This window comes from Artemia franciscana, chromosome 15, assembly GCF_032884065.1.
Source record: "Artemia franciscana chromosome 15, ASM3288406v1, whole genome shotgun sequence".
Lineage (NCBI taxonomy): Eukaryota > Metazoa > Arthropoda > Branchiopoda > Anostraca > Artemiidae > Artemia > Artemia franciscana.
Window position 1 is genome coordinate 26,585,627 of NC_088877.1, and position 15,345 is coordinate 26,600,971.

Consider the following 15,345-nt stretch of genomic DNA (forward strand, 5'->3'; position numbering starts at 1 on the left):
AAAGTAAGGAGCAACATTAAGACTTCAAACGAACAGAAATTATTATGCCTATGAGGAGATTACTCCTCCACAACACCTCGCTCTTTACGCTAAAGTTTTTAGTACTTTAAAAAAAATAGCTTCTTATTGTTCTAATTAAACGAACATAGTATTTCGGGAGTCGTTCTTAAGGGATTGGAACAGAATTCAAACTTTAACGTAAAGATTGAGGTGTTATGGAGGAGTAACCTCCTCATATACGTAATAATTTCCGTTGGTTTTAAGTTTTAATGTTACTCCTTACTTTCAGTTGAAAAACTTGTTTTTCATTCTATGACTTTTAGGGGGTGTTTCCCCTTTTTTTCAAAAATCAGGCAAATTTTCTCAGGCTCTTAACCTTTGATGGGTAAGATTAAACTTATGGAATTCAGCATAACCCCGATTCTTTTGATATATCTATTGGTATTAAAATTCCGTTTTTTAGCGTTTCGGTTACTTTTGAGCCGGGTCGCTCCTCACCTACAGTTCGTTACCACGAACTGTTTGATACTGCCTAGGTAAGTAAAGCTATGCATTTGATCGATCTCCTCGTTACCCAACATTACCTTTTCACCTTCACTTATTCCTAGCTTTAGCGACTCAAGACTTCTTAACATTATTTTTCAGACCGATTTTTGCACCCTAAACTCGCAAACCTCTATTCATTTTGTTAACACTGTCATCTAGGATGCTTAAATCATCAGCGTAATCTAGGTCCAGGAGAGTTTTACTTCCCCATTTGATTCCGTGTTTTCCCATTGCCTTTTTACATTCCTTAGGACAAAGTCTATCCAAATGATCCATATAAATGAGGATCATTTATATCCTCCTGGAAAGATTCTCTCAATTACTCATCCTGGAGTCTAACAACGTTACAGCTCCTCGGAAGATAGTTACCTATACTAAGTTTCAGCATTAGATTAACCCTAGACAGTGCTAGATGGGGATTTTTACCTTTAACACCAATAAAAGCACTCCTACGTACCCTAGTATCTTGTATCGAACCGGCCAATCTTCAGTTGCAATAACATAATCAATAAGGTTAGCTGTCTTACCATCATGCGAATGTCATGTTAACTTATGGGCCGTTTTATGACGAAATACTGTATTAGCTATAAATAGATTGTTATAATTACAAAATTGCAGCAGTTTGTAACCTCTTTTATTTTCATACACCAAATTTACCAAGGCTAGGATACCATCTACCAATATTTCTACCGACCTAAAATCTCAAAATAAAAGTTCAAATCCAATAAAAACAACAGATTTCTACCTCAGATCCAGTCTATTTGTCCCTGTAGCAGTAAGTAAAATTCCTCTGAGTCACTACTATTTCCGTCTCTTTTCAGAATTTATCAGAGAAAAAAAACAGTATGATTTAAATCAAGAGTGGAACAAAATTTTGTTCCGCTGTTTCATTTGAATTATACCCACTTTTTTCTCTCTTAAATTCTGAAAATGGAAAAACAGTGCGGTATAAGACATTATTTATCTCCGTCAGTCGGTGCTGCAGTGGCATATACTACTATGACTGATGCCTGGCACTTTTTAGTAAAAACATGAGCGACCAGCATTCTATTATCAATAGTGTCCCGACCTAAACAAAACTTAGCATATTCCTTATCATGAGCCCTACTTCATGCACCCCATCCTTCCTACCTGAGTAAATAAATTCTATATCACTTAATTCTCTGGTTCCTCCCCTGGGATTTGAATTGCTGAAACTCCTAATAAGTCCAATTCGAAGCGTCTGAGTTCGTCAGTCAAAATGCCAAACGATAACAGAAAAGCCAGCGTATTTTAGGCAAATTATTTACAATATTCAAAACACTGACACTCAACGGAGAAAATTTGCTTGGTCAAGTCGTCAAGAAGCTTATTATGTGAGCTAGCAAGTTACCAAAATCTTACGGTAAATATATTCCAACATCGCGAGAAAATCATTCAAATTTAAAAGCCAATCTAAATAATGCTCAACACAAGCGTTAACCTGAAAGAAGTTCAAAAGCTGGTGTAAAATACACATGTACTTAACAAGTGCGGCCGTTTTTAGCTTGAAAAAGGATACGTCTGACCACCTTTTTCTCTTTTACGGACCACCGAATTTGGTTAACATCTGTCAACCCGCTCTGGTAGATGTTGTGATGATAGGATTTTGGAAAACCCTTCCCCAAACAAAGGTCTGGATGATTAATCTACAGGCCCCAAAATGCACGAGTGGGACCATTACTCGTTCTTCTAACCAAGAATGTTAAGATCCAGCCCCGTATCCTGAATTTTCGGAGAAAAATATTTAGGAAGACCTAACCTTTCCTTCCTTAGCAACGGCTAGATTAGGACTAATCCCAAAAGAACGCAGCTATGATACTGGTTCTTACTTCCTTCCAAACTTTGCTAAGATCCAACAATCTTTCCTGGTATCAGACATTGTAAGTCGTAACACAAATTTGGATTTCCATTCCCCTTTCTTTTGCAGAGGTCAGACATCAAAAAGGCGCAGCTGGGACACTTATTCTTACTTTAGGCCTAAGTGGTTGAGATCTGGTAACCCCACCTGCTAGATTTTAAGATGAATAGGGTTTCGGAAACCCCTCTCTCTTCTTCCCCCACAAGGTCAGGTCAGGACTCTAAAAGGCATAACTAAGTAATTAGATCCTACTTCCGAACAAGTTTGGCAGAGAAATGACAGCTTCTGGTATATTTTTTAACGACAAGGCTTCAAGGCTTTCTCTCTTCCCTCCTCAGCAGAGATCAAATTAGATCAGTCATGAGCTCTTACACCCAGCCAAGCTTCCTCGGGATCCAGCAGCCCTTGGTTTAATGTCCTAGTAGCAAGAATTTAGTTACCCCTCTCCTCATGTTCCCCCGTAGGTTGAACTGTGACCAGACACTGAAAATGAAAAACTCCAGCAATTACTCCATATCAAATTTGTTTAGATCTGACAAAATCTCCTGACTCCTGAGAGATTCTCAGAGGAAAGCATTTGAAAATATTCCATTCCCTCCTTTCCAGTTATTTTACTAACAAAATTCTTTTTCTACAGTTTCAGTTACTATTGGCAAGGATCAGACAAATATTTTGATGTGCTGATTAGAAGAATTTAGGTATTCCTTCCTTTTTCCATAAAGAGTCCAAATCGATCCCGAATTCAAAAATGTATAAAAGCAACATTAACCGTTACTTCTGACCAGAATTTGTTGAGATTCGGTGACCCTTTTGTTAGGTACCTTAATTACTAGAAAATCCATACCCTCATCTTCTTTCCCCGCTGAGAGTTAAGACTTTTGCCCAATTTCTTTCCTTTTTTTAGATTTTGTTACTCTTGGCACGGCTCACAGTATGCTTATGGATCTATGCCAAAAACTATTAAATATTTTCATGAGAAAACTTTAGGGAGCTCCTTTCTCCATCCCAAAATGAGGTTGAATTGACCCTACTTTTTCGGAAGACATAACCACGATACATGCCATAACTTATAATGTTTGGTTGAGAACAAAAAAAAATCCTTTCGGTAGATTAAAATAATCTATACTGATCAATGCAACTGACTTTACCTCTTACGTTCCTCCCCCACTGGATAGGTCAAATTGCTCCTCGACTCTCTAAAGTCGCAACTAGGACACTATTTGGGCGCTGTTGGTTAGTCAATGTTGGCTGACAAGAATTTTGGGACTCTTCCTCCTACAGTTCTGGTTGGGTCTGGATCAAAAAGACACAAACAGGGAAATTTACTTTCTCTTCCGCTAAATATTATTGGAAATCTAACCGCCTGTCCCGGTAGATGACCTTATATCCCTCTCCCAAACTCCCTGAGCTGCAACATCAAGTCTATACAAAAATGGGAAACTATTATTTACTTCCCAGTAAGTTTGATTTATGTTTTTCAACCTGTTCGGTTAAATTCCGCGATGACAAAGATGGAGGACCTCCAGGTCAGAACGGACCACAAAAAATCAGGGCTAGGACAACTATTTTACTTTCTACCACAGTTGGTTGAATTCATCGCAAAGGCCAGATTGCGTCCCAACAACCAAAAAGCACAGCTAGAACACCAGCCCTCAGTTTACAACATGTTTGATTTTGATTCAACGCCCTCTTGTGAAAGATAAAAATCCAACGTCCTCTTGTGTAAATAAAAAATTATAAGCATCTCGTCCAAAACTAAATCAGCATACTGAATCTAAAAAGATAAACTAACCCTTACTTCCCATTATGCTTGGTTTAGACCAACTACACCAGAAAAGGTGCAACTAGGATACTTGCCCTTACTTTTCAGTAATTTTGGTTGAGATCCAACAGCTCCTTCTGGTAGTTGACGTTAGGACAAAAATATAGGACATTTTCCGCTTCAAAGATTATATCGACCTTTTATTCCGCTCTCCAATGAGGCTGAATCTGTTCTTGATATCCCCAATGCTATAATGAGGACACTAGCTGTTGCTTATTTAGGATCAAACAACCCTTACGATGAATATCCCGAAGACAACAAACTAACCTCCTCCACCCGCTTCTCTCTCCCAAAAAGGTCTGATGAGACCATAATCTGCAATAAGCAAAAATATGACGCAAGCCATTTATCCCATCATATTTGGTTCCAATCTAATAATTCCTTCTGATAAATGCTCTAATGACATGAATTTAGGAACTTCGATGATTTTTCTAGAACTATTTCCAGGAAGCCTAAAAGAGATGCTGGATTTTGATATGAGGTTCCCGTTTCCCGATACGCATAACGGAAACAAGTTAAAATTCACTTATTATCGTTAGGAAGCTATAGACCAAGTATCAAAATATTTGGATACTATGGGCTAGATTTCTTTCTTTTATTAGGTTTCTCCTAGGGGGGAGGGGGCATGATCAGCATAGAAAAGGAAACCAGTATTGTTGCCACTAATCACGACTAATCTAAATATAATCTTTGCTTAGACCAATGTTACAGGAGCTTTAATTATGTTTAATTTCTATTATTATCGTCGAATGTGTCTGTCAATTAATTCTGATTCCATGAACAGGCAAAGTACATATTTCACGTAAAATACAGGTTCCTTTTAGTTACTAAATTTAAAAAAAACTAATTTTTTTAGCTGAAAGTAAGGAGCGACATTTAAACTTAAAACGAACAGAAATTACTCCGTATATGAAATGGGTTGTCCCCTCCGCAATCCCTCGCTCTTTACGCTAAAGCTTTTAATTGTTTTAAAAAGTAGAATTGTGGCAAAAAGTCAAACTTTAGCGTAAAGAGCGAGGGATTGCGGAGGGGACAACCCATTTCATATACGGAGTAATTTCTGTTCGTTTTAAGTTTTAATGTCGCTCCTTACTTTCAGCTAAAAAAATTAGTTTTTTAAATTTAATTTCTGAACGTTTTTGAATTAATGCATGTTTGGTTTTGGCTCTCCGCACATAAATTATTAAAATGAAATTTGTATATTAATTCTTTTTTTGGCTAAATGGCTTTCTCTTAGTTTTGATCAGACGATTTTGAGAAATAAGGGGTGGAGAAGGAGGCCTAGTTGCCCTCCAATTTTTCGGTTACTTAAAAAGGCAACTAGAACTTTTAATTTTTAACGAACGTTTTTATTAGTAAAAAATATACGTAACTTAAGAATTAACTTACGTAACAAACTTTCATCACCTTATATTTTTATTATGTATACGAGGGGGTTTGTACCCTCGTTAATACCTCGCTCTTTACACTAAATCGTAAGTTTTGTCCCAATTCTTTAAGAATGACCCCTGAATCAGAAAGGCCGTAGAATAAATAGTTGAAATTACTAAAAATACTTTAGCATAAAGAGCAAGGTATTTATCTCCTCCTAAATACCTCGCTCTTTATGCTAAAGTATTTTTAGAACCCCTCATATGCGTAATAATCTCTGTTCGTTTTAAGTTTCAATGCTACTTCTTCTTTTCATTTGAAAAAACGTTTTCATGTTTATTTTTCATTGTTTTCTTATAGTAATGCTAGAGAATCCTGCGCCCTTTTCATTGAATTTTTCTTCCCCCATGACAAAAACACTCCAAGGAAAGATCCTCCAACATAGCCCCCTCTCCTCAGCCCCACCCCCAAACAAAATAAAATCCCCCTGAAAACGTCTGTACACTTCCCAATAACCATTACTATATGTAAACACTGGTCAAAGTTTGTAACTTGCAGCCCCTCCCCCAGAGATTGTGGGGGAGTAAGTCATCCCCAAAGACATAGTTATTATGGTTTTCGACTATGCTGAACAAAATGGCTATCTCAAAATTTTGATCCGTTGACTTTGGGAAAAAAATGAGCGTGGGAGGGGGCCTAGATGCCCCCCAATTTTTTTGGTCACTTAAAAAGGGCACTAGAACTTTTCATTTCCGTTAGAATGAGCCCTCTTGCGACATTCTAGGACCACTTGGTCGATACAATGACCCCTGGGGAAAAAAAACAAACAAATAAACATGCACCCGTGATTTGTCTTCTGGCAAAAAATAAAAAATTCCACATTTTTGTAGATAGGAGCTTGAAACTTCTACAGTAAGGGTTCTCTGATACGCTGAATCTGATGGTGTCATTTTTGTTAAGATCCTACGACTTTTAGGGGATGTTTCCCCTATTTTCCTAAATAAGGCAAATTTTCTCAGGCTCGTAACTTTTGATGGGTAAGACTAAACTTGATGAAACTTATATATTTAAAATCAGGTTTAAAATTCGATTCTTTTGATGTAGCTATTGATATCAAAATTCAATTTTTTAGAGTTTTGGTTACTATTGAGCCGGGTCGCTCCTTACTACAGTTCGTTACCACGAACTGTTTGACTAACGGGACTATATTTGTCATTTCATCTTAATCCGAAGCTTCATGTCCACACTGACGACATTACAAAATAGGCTAGCCTATCAATTAATCCCCTTAAGCTCCTTTCAAAATCTAGAAACCCACTAAATCATCTTCTCTTTATTTACACTTTTTTTTTTCTTTTTTTTTGTACGGCCTGCATTAGAGTATGTGTGTACTGTTTGACATTATGACGAAAATAAACATAGAATCGAAGTAATTCAGAACAAAATTTAACATTATTTCTAAAGCACTACTGTCGTCCTTAAAAGAAAGCATGTTCGTTCACCAGTGGCGTCAATTGGGGGTGGGGCAGCAGGAATATCTAATCTTCCAATATCTTTTGGCCCCCACCCCCACATATAAAAAAAAAAATTTCTTGGTATTTGCATTCAAACACGAATTTTTCTTTGGTATTCCCATTGCAAAAAGAAAGCCTTAAACTACCCCAATCCACTAAATTACCCTCCTAATTTCCGTGAACTGATGCCATTGTTGGTCACCCTAAATGACAGACGCAAGGCACTTTGCATCAGCTTTTGTAGAAACGTTCTAATTAATGCACAGACCTAGAAAATATTCCCTCCCACCAGGAGTCCCCTCTCAAGAGATAAAGGCCAAAAGACTCATTTCATTACTTTAGTTTACTGCAAAACTAAAAGCTATAGGAGGAGTTGTATAAAAAAAAAAGTTTCGGCGTCGTCCCCTAAAAATAGCCAAAATCATTTTTTTTCGAACGGTTTGAAAATACATCTGTCAATCTTTGGGTTACTGATATCCCAACAAAAACTTGAAAAAAAAATCAGGTTCCCTGGGTTAAAAGAACCCCAATAGACAAAAAAACTTGGGCAAAATTAGGTTGGCAAGTGAAGACCACATGTCTGGAGATCACGGAGATCATGGAGACCTCGATAGGAATGGGCTAAGGAGACCTGAACGAAGACACAAATTTAGTTAAAACAGGGCTGTTTCGATTTTTGATGAACAAAATAATTAATTTTTGCTTCGGTTGGCTAAATTTCTTCCTTTTTTTCTCCAATTTTATCCAACTATATCACGTTTCCTCAACTCTGACTAGAACAGCTAGATGAATTATTCTATATTAAGCACAAGAAAGGCTGTATAATTACTGTAACAATAAAGACTGTATAATAACTGCCGAGTAATTATATTTGTCAAATGCTTAATTTTATAAAAAAAAATTGTTTAAAGACAACACGATATATCTTTTTCTTATAAATTATTTTGACATGCATTTGTTTTTAAACATACTGACAGTTATAAAGAAACAGACGGCTATACTTAAATGTGAAAATTCCCCTCCCAACTCCCCTTGAAATTTTAGTAAAAATATTATTAAAAATCTAAACTACGATCCATGAAGAGTCTTGGCTGAATATTTGAATTTTGTTTACAATCTAAACTGCAACGCAATCTGACATTGTAGTTCTCAAGCAGGAAAGGTTAAAGATCAGTAAAAAAATTTCGTGAATATCTGTCCTTTTTATAAAAACAAAGGCTTATCAAAAATTTGAAATGAACCTTCAAACTTTGCTGAAATTGAAATTACAATCCAAACTTTTAGCTCTTAAACAGAAAAGCTCAACAAACATTAAATTTGCCTACAATCAAAACATTACAAAACGATTTCAACTGAAAAAGGGAAAAAACAATTAAATGTTTCAGTACTTGTGTATTATTCAGAACACACTCAATAAGTGAAATTAGTTTCTTTCGTGAAACAAACTACGATGCAGGTACATTTTAATTAAATATTTTACGTATAGAGGTGGTTAGGTTAGGCTAAGTTAGGTATTGGATATAATGCACCCCCCCCCCCCCCTAATGTGCAAATATATAGCAAAAACTTTTGATAAATCTAGTGAAATAAAACAAATATGATGAAAATATAATACTTTATTAGGAAAATTGTTCTTCTCGTAAGAGTATAAAGTCATGTTCTGTCCACTGACGCACTGTTTTGTTATGGACAACAACCCCTTATCCTGGAAAAATATAATTGCCTCTTTTTTCAGTCTTTGGCAAATCCCAAATATTCATTTCAAAATCCATGTTCAGACACTATCTTCTATCACTATGCGTAGCAAACTAAATTGAGTTCTGCCTTTGTGGCTATGAAACCGGATTTTAGCATCGTAGTTTGTTTCACGAAAGAGTCTAACTTCACTTATTGAGTGTGTTCTGAATAATACACAAGTACCAAAGTTTCTAATGAAAAATTTTCAAAAAAGAAAAATAAAGACAGGCGTTAAAATCTAAAGTGATCAACGTTTTTCTTAAAAACCAGTACTGACAACACCTTTTTTGTTAAAAAAGATTATCCCAAATTAAAAAAAAAAAATTCTACAGCTTTTCGGCCATTCCTTGAAAGCTCGAGAGGGAACAGCCCCCTCCTTTGTCCTGACCCTTAAAGCAAATAGATGTACTAAAACCGGGTATCTACCCTACGAACTGCGCAGGATAAATCGAGACAAGAGCTGTAATTTCCCAGTACACTAAAAGCTTAAGAGTTTTATTATTTCAATAGTTGTCATCATTTTTTAATACAAAGACTAACAAAATGAAGAGTCTTTATAAAATTAGAGATAATCATTTTTATTATACGCGTATTCTTCAAAATTTTGAAAAGCAACGGGGGAAAGGTAAGTAAATCTGCGTGTAGAAACTGCTTGTAAACAAATGCTGCGACTAAAATGCAGTCCTTTCTACTGGTTTAGAATTTCCCTTTGGTGAACCAACCATGTGGGAATTAATTTTTTGTTATATTTATTGTCTTCAGTTTCCCGCCGGAGGTTTTGAAAGGTTTTCATTCAAATTAGAAAAGGAAGGGTTCTTTGTATCTACAAAAATAAAGAAAATTGTGATTGATTTACAAAAATGTGTCATAAATTTAAACCAATGAAATTAAACCACAATCTCTCTTTTTTTTCTTTTTTCAGATTATATTCTTTACTTTTTAAAGACACAAACAGAACCATAGTACGAAAGACCCATTTTAAAAATTTAATATAATTTTTTAATGGTAGCAGTTTAGATTTTGCGATACAATTACAGTTACTTTATATAAATAAACTGAAATGCCTTCCCTCTTGACAGATCATTATCTGAACAACCCTAAAAATCAAAAGAACTCTATCAAATAAAATATTCCGATTTTGGGTAATGGAGAGGTCATATAGCTGTAGAATTAATCAATTGCAGATAAAGCTAAACCGGATTATAATTTTTTTAGTAAATACGGATTTTTTTTTAGTGGGATTAGAATTTTGGAAGCAAATATGACTGAATAGTGTATTCAAAGTAGATCATACAGATGTATCCACAGTTAGTTTTCCACGGGGTCTCTATCATAGTTGATTTCATAAATTTATTTCATTCGGTCTGCAATATTATTAGAAGTGTCGTTACTTATTTATTATAGTAACAACACTCAAAAAGTGAAGTTAGGTTAATCCTAATGAAATATACATAAATATAATGAAACTAAAATACTTTAATGACAAAATTATGGAGACTACAACAGAGAATTATGGAGTTCACCCCCAGAACGCATCATATAAATGGATTCAAACCTAATTTAACCAAAATACCAATTAAAATATTTAATTAAAATATAGCCTACCTATAATGTAGTGTATATCCAATCTCTCTCGCTAAGCTGAAACAAACTACAGAAAGAAACTGGTTCTGTTCAACCAAGAACTTGAGTGTTGCTACTATAACAAATAGTACCGAAGTGTACTATCTTTCTGAAAAACAGCCGTTTCTCGAATGCTCCCCCCTTCCTCCCAAAAAAGTTCAAAATATAGCAGAGGTTTATATGAATGGTGTCCTCTAAATATTCGGTTCAGTTTTAACATATTTATAGGTATACAACCTACAACAATAAAAGGCAACCCATCTTAAAAAAGAAGAAAGAAAGAAGAAAAACGCATTCAATTAAACCGTATCACATCACACATCATAACCTTTAGATAATTGTAAGCCTTTCCTTTCAATAAAAAACAATTGCATCGTCGATTTATCACTATGACTTGTCACTGAATCGAGACAAAATCTCATAATGACAAAGCAAATTTGCACTAAACATTAATAGAAAACCTTTTAAATATATTAATGAAGTAAGGACAACAGTCCAAATATGGCACATGATAAATATCTGCAAACACACCGCATACGTGTTCCACACTAATAACTTCCATTCATTGAAGTATATCAAACCTTTTAGAAAATGCAAAAGTAATTAGTTACACTCAGTACTGAAAGTACACCAATATTGAATGCATTGCACAAAGAGCCAGGAGGCCGAGAAACATGCCCATCACCATCACTTCTACAAGTCTATGGCCACAATGAAGAAGTGGGCACTTTAAAGATTATTGTTACGAAGGTAAAGGGATATAGTTGTTTCGAACAGCAGGGAAGGGGACGCAATCTTACTTAGGTTATTCACTGAATTTTTTAAAATTAATATACCTTGAAGATAATATTGCTAAAAAATTGACATCTATCAAAAAAGGAGAATATAGTGGAAGAACGAGAAACAAGTCCCAGTTAGACCCATAAAACAATATCTTGTGATATAAACTAAGACATGAGAAAAAAATTGGGATAAAAACGATTCAGCTAAAGTCATCATCTAGACACACAAAAAAAAACATTGTGATGTACAAAAAAGTAAAAGATTGCGATTAAAAATAAACAATTTTAGTTGACCCAAGCCCACTCAGAGAAGTAAACAGGAATTTGAAGATATATTGGGGACGGGTGGAGGGTTATAGCATCAACAGAGAAAAGGCACTTGGTATTTTGATAAATCATTCAGCTAGAACTAGAACAAAACTCACATGAAAAAATACCTTTTTCGTCAAGCGAAATTGTTTTGTATTAAAGCCTTTAAAGCGTCTTTTGCTTAACAACTAAACATTTTCTTATTCGTTTTCTATTTAAGAGAATGGTTGCCTTTCGGAGATGACAAAGATATAAAAATCTCCATCATTACTTGGTATTTAGCTCTTTTCTTTGTTATATACATAGATTTTGTCTTTTTACATTTTTGTAGGTATTTTCTCGACAGTTTCTAAGTGGAATATGGGTCTCCTGCTTTATAAAAAAGAAAAGAAGCAAGGACACTTCTCGTCCAATATTTTAACGTAATTAAAAAGCTAGTGGTAACGAACTGTAAGTAAGGAGCAACCCGGCTCAATAGTAAACGAAACTCTAAAAAACAACTGATTTCAAAAGTATATGTTTCATTAAGTTTAGTCTTACTAATCAGAGGTTACAAGCCTGAAAAAATCTGCCTGATTTTCGAAAAAAGGGTGTTAAGGGGAAACACCCCCTAAAAGTAATCGAATCTTCACGAAAATCACACCATCAGATTCAGCGTATCAGAGAACCCTACTATAGAGGTTTCATGCTCCTACCTGCAAAAATGTGGAATTTTGTATTTTCTTTTTTTGCCAGAAGAAAGATCACGGATGTGTGTTTATTTGTTTGTTGTTTCTTTTTCAGGGGTAATCGCATCGATCCAGTGGTCCAAAAATATCAGGAAAGGGCTAATTTGAACAGAAATTAAAAGCTCTAGTGTACTTTTTAAGTGACCAAAAATCTGAGGGCAACTTAGACCCCTCCCACGCCCCTTTTTTCTCAAAACTGTGGCTTTGAAAGACAGAATAACTATGCCTTTGGAGATATCATGACCCCCACGGCCCTTGGGGAAAGGTCTTTAAGTTACAAATTTGCCCGTTGCTTACGTATAGTATTTGCTATTAGGAAGTATGCATACATTTTGGGAAGGGCGAATTTTCTGTGGGTGGATTTTTCCCCGGGGATAATTTCCCACGGGGAGGGAAGTTTCCAGAGGCAAATTTGTGAGGGGAAATTTTACAGTGTGAGAATTTGCCAGAAATCTTTTACAAAATTCTTGTTATGTCTTGCTTTCTCATTGCCGACACACTTTTACGCGTAGAGATGTTAAGGGTAATTGTCTGGGGTAAATTTTCACCAACACTGAATTGTGTAGAGAATAACTCCGTGGGAAAGAGGGATAATTTTTGTGGAGGTGTGGTCAGGTTTCCTGGCACTGTTTAAAAAACGATCAGAAATTAAATAAAATAACAAGTTTTTTACTAAAAGTAAAGAGTAATATTAAAACTTGGAACAAAGAGAAATTATTGCGTATATGAGGGGGATTGCTCCTCCTCAACATCTCGCTCTTCCCGCTAAAGTTTGAGTTATGTCGCAATTCTTTAAGAATGACACCTGACACAGTATGTTTGTTTATTTAGAACAATAAGACGCTCTTTTTTAAGTACTAAAAAACTTTAGCGTAAAGAGCGAGGTGTTGAGGAGGAACAATCCCCCTCATATACATAATAGTTTCTGTTCATTTCATGTTTTAATATTGCACCTTAATTTCAGTTGAAAAAACGCATTTATTTATTTAATTAGCATGAAAAGGATACTTCTCCTATGCTTAAATGGACAAGATTAAAAAAAAAAAAAAATGTAGATTAAGTTAATTTCACGACTTCTTGGCACAGTAATGTTTGGGAGGGTTGATTCTCTTCGAAGATGTCAACTACTTTTATTTTCCAAAAGAAAAAAAAAATCAACCGTAAAATAACCGGACAAAATATGTCCTAATAGATAGAACACTCAAAATTCACTGATGTACATTCAAGATCTGCTTAATAAGGTGTTCACTTTCAAACATAGTTTAAAACAGAGTAGGATTTACCAGGCGTGGCGGAACAAGTGGTACTACCAGATAAACCATGTGGCCGATAGTAAGCGACCCCTTGTACCAGATTAGGGTGACAAAATAACACAGGGCGACACAATACAATAGGGTGCCACACAATCTTATATAGGATATTGCGATAGATATCTAACATATTGTACTTCAAAATCCTCTTTTTTTACGGTAAAACATACTTTTTAGTATATATTACAGACCTATTGTCACATCAACATGAACAATACTAACAGTGTATCGCCACGAGGAAAAATTTTATAAAACCGCCGGCTAAACATTAAAAAATAATGCATATATATATATATATATATATATATGTATATATATATATATATATATATATATATATATATATATATATATATATATATATATATATATATATATATATATATATATATATATATATATATATATATATATATATATATATATATATATATATATATATATATATATATATATATATATATATATATATATATATATATATATATACATATACATAATTGTCTTACTTGTCCTTTGCTGATAATGAAAAAAGTGTCTCCTCTAGCTCCTTGGCGAATGACATAATCACCTTGGTTGTAGTACGTCTAAAAAAAAGAATAAAAATTAATGGAGATAACTGACAGAACCCCAGGGACTGGGAGCAATCTGTATTGCTGCAATAATCCTACTCCGGGTGAAATATTTTTCTAGACATTTTCTTACTTAACTCGAATTGTATTTTTAGCCAAAGAAAAAAGAAAACTTCATCATTGCCAACTCAGGACCGTCCAAAATTAAAGCATAGCCACTCCACACGAATAAAGAAGAACAAGAAGAGGAGGAAAAAGGAATATTATTATACAACAGCGCAACATCAATTTACTGTTGCATACAAGTTACAGCGATTATTGTCTGTCTAGCAAAGATTCAAAGCGAACACAATGTGGCAATTTTGCAAATATCACTAGTCGACAGTCTAGACCAATAATAGGGCATTTACAATAAAACTAGGACCAGTTTGGTTAACTCAGGGAGAACAGTGTAATTAAAATTAAAAGTGCCAAGAATAAGAACTGATTTTGAGCCTTTATGCGGTGCAATTCTGAATTATTTGTCATATTATAAAAAGGATTGTCATGCAATATCAAAATTTGATTACTGCATACTTAATATCGAACTATACTATTCGGTAGTTTTTTAAGCATCACATTCCATCTGAGTTTTGAAAGTTGTGAGAAAATCCCTCTTTTTCTTGTATAAAACTTATGCACCACAAATTAGCAATTTGCACTATTTCCGGGGCCTTGCACCAAGAGGGAGTGGGGTCATACTGTCTCTGGAGGCATATTTATTGTATTTTTCGAATATTTTGAATAAAAAAGTTATCACAAAAATTTCGGTGGGAAGTCTTGGAGTTAGAGTAATTTCTGTTTGTTTCTAGTTTGGCTTGATTATTTTTCATAATTTATGTTCGTTTTAGGTTTCATTCATTCATAGTAATTTCGGTTCATTTCAAGTTTGACATAATTAATCATTTTACTTCCTGTTATCGTTTTAAGATTGACTTATTATATGACTTCATCTCTGCTCGTCTTAGATTTTATTATCACCCTTAAATTTGTTTGAAAACTTTTTTTGGGAACCTATACTGTAAAACTAATGTCTACAAATAGTTCTGAAAAATTCTCAATTCGAGCTATATCTAAAGTAATTTTCGAAGCAGATTCAGAATCACGAATCAA

The 15,345-nt window shown here is 34.6% G+C and overlaps 1 protein-coding gene across 1 annotated transcript in view; it reads right to left on the minus strand.

Moving 5' to 3' along the window:
- LOC136036261 (cGMP-dependent protein kinase, isozyme 2 forms cD5/T2-like) overlaps positions 1 to 15,345 on the minus strand; it is a gene marked incomplete in the record, with an annotated part of 170,535 nt that overhangs the window by 98,603 nt on the left and 56,587 nt on the right. Inside the window, 1 exon segment of the mRNA XM_065718394.1 lies at positions 14,131 to 14,208. Within this exon segment, the coding sequence (XP_065574466.1) occupies positions 14,131 to 14,208 (78 nt within the window).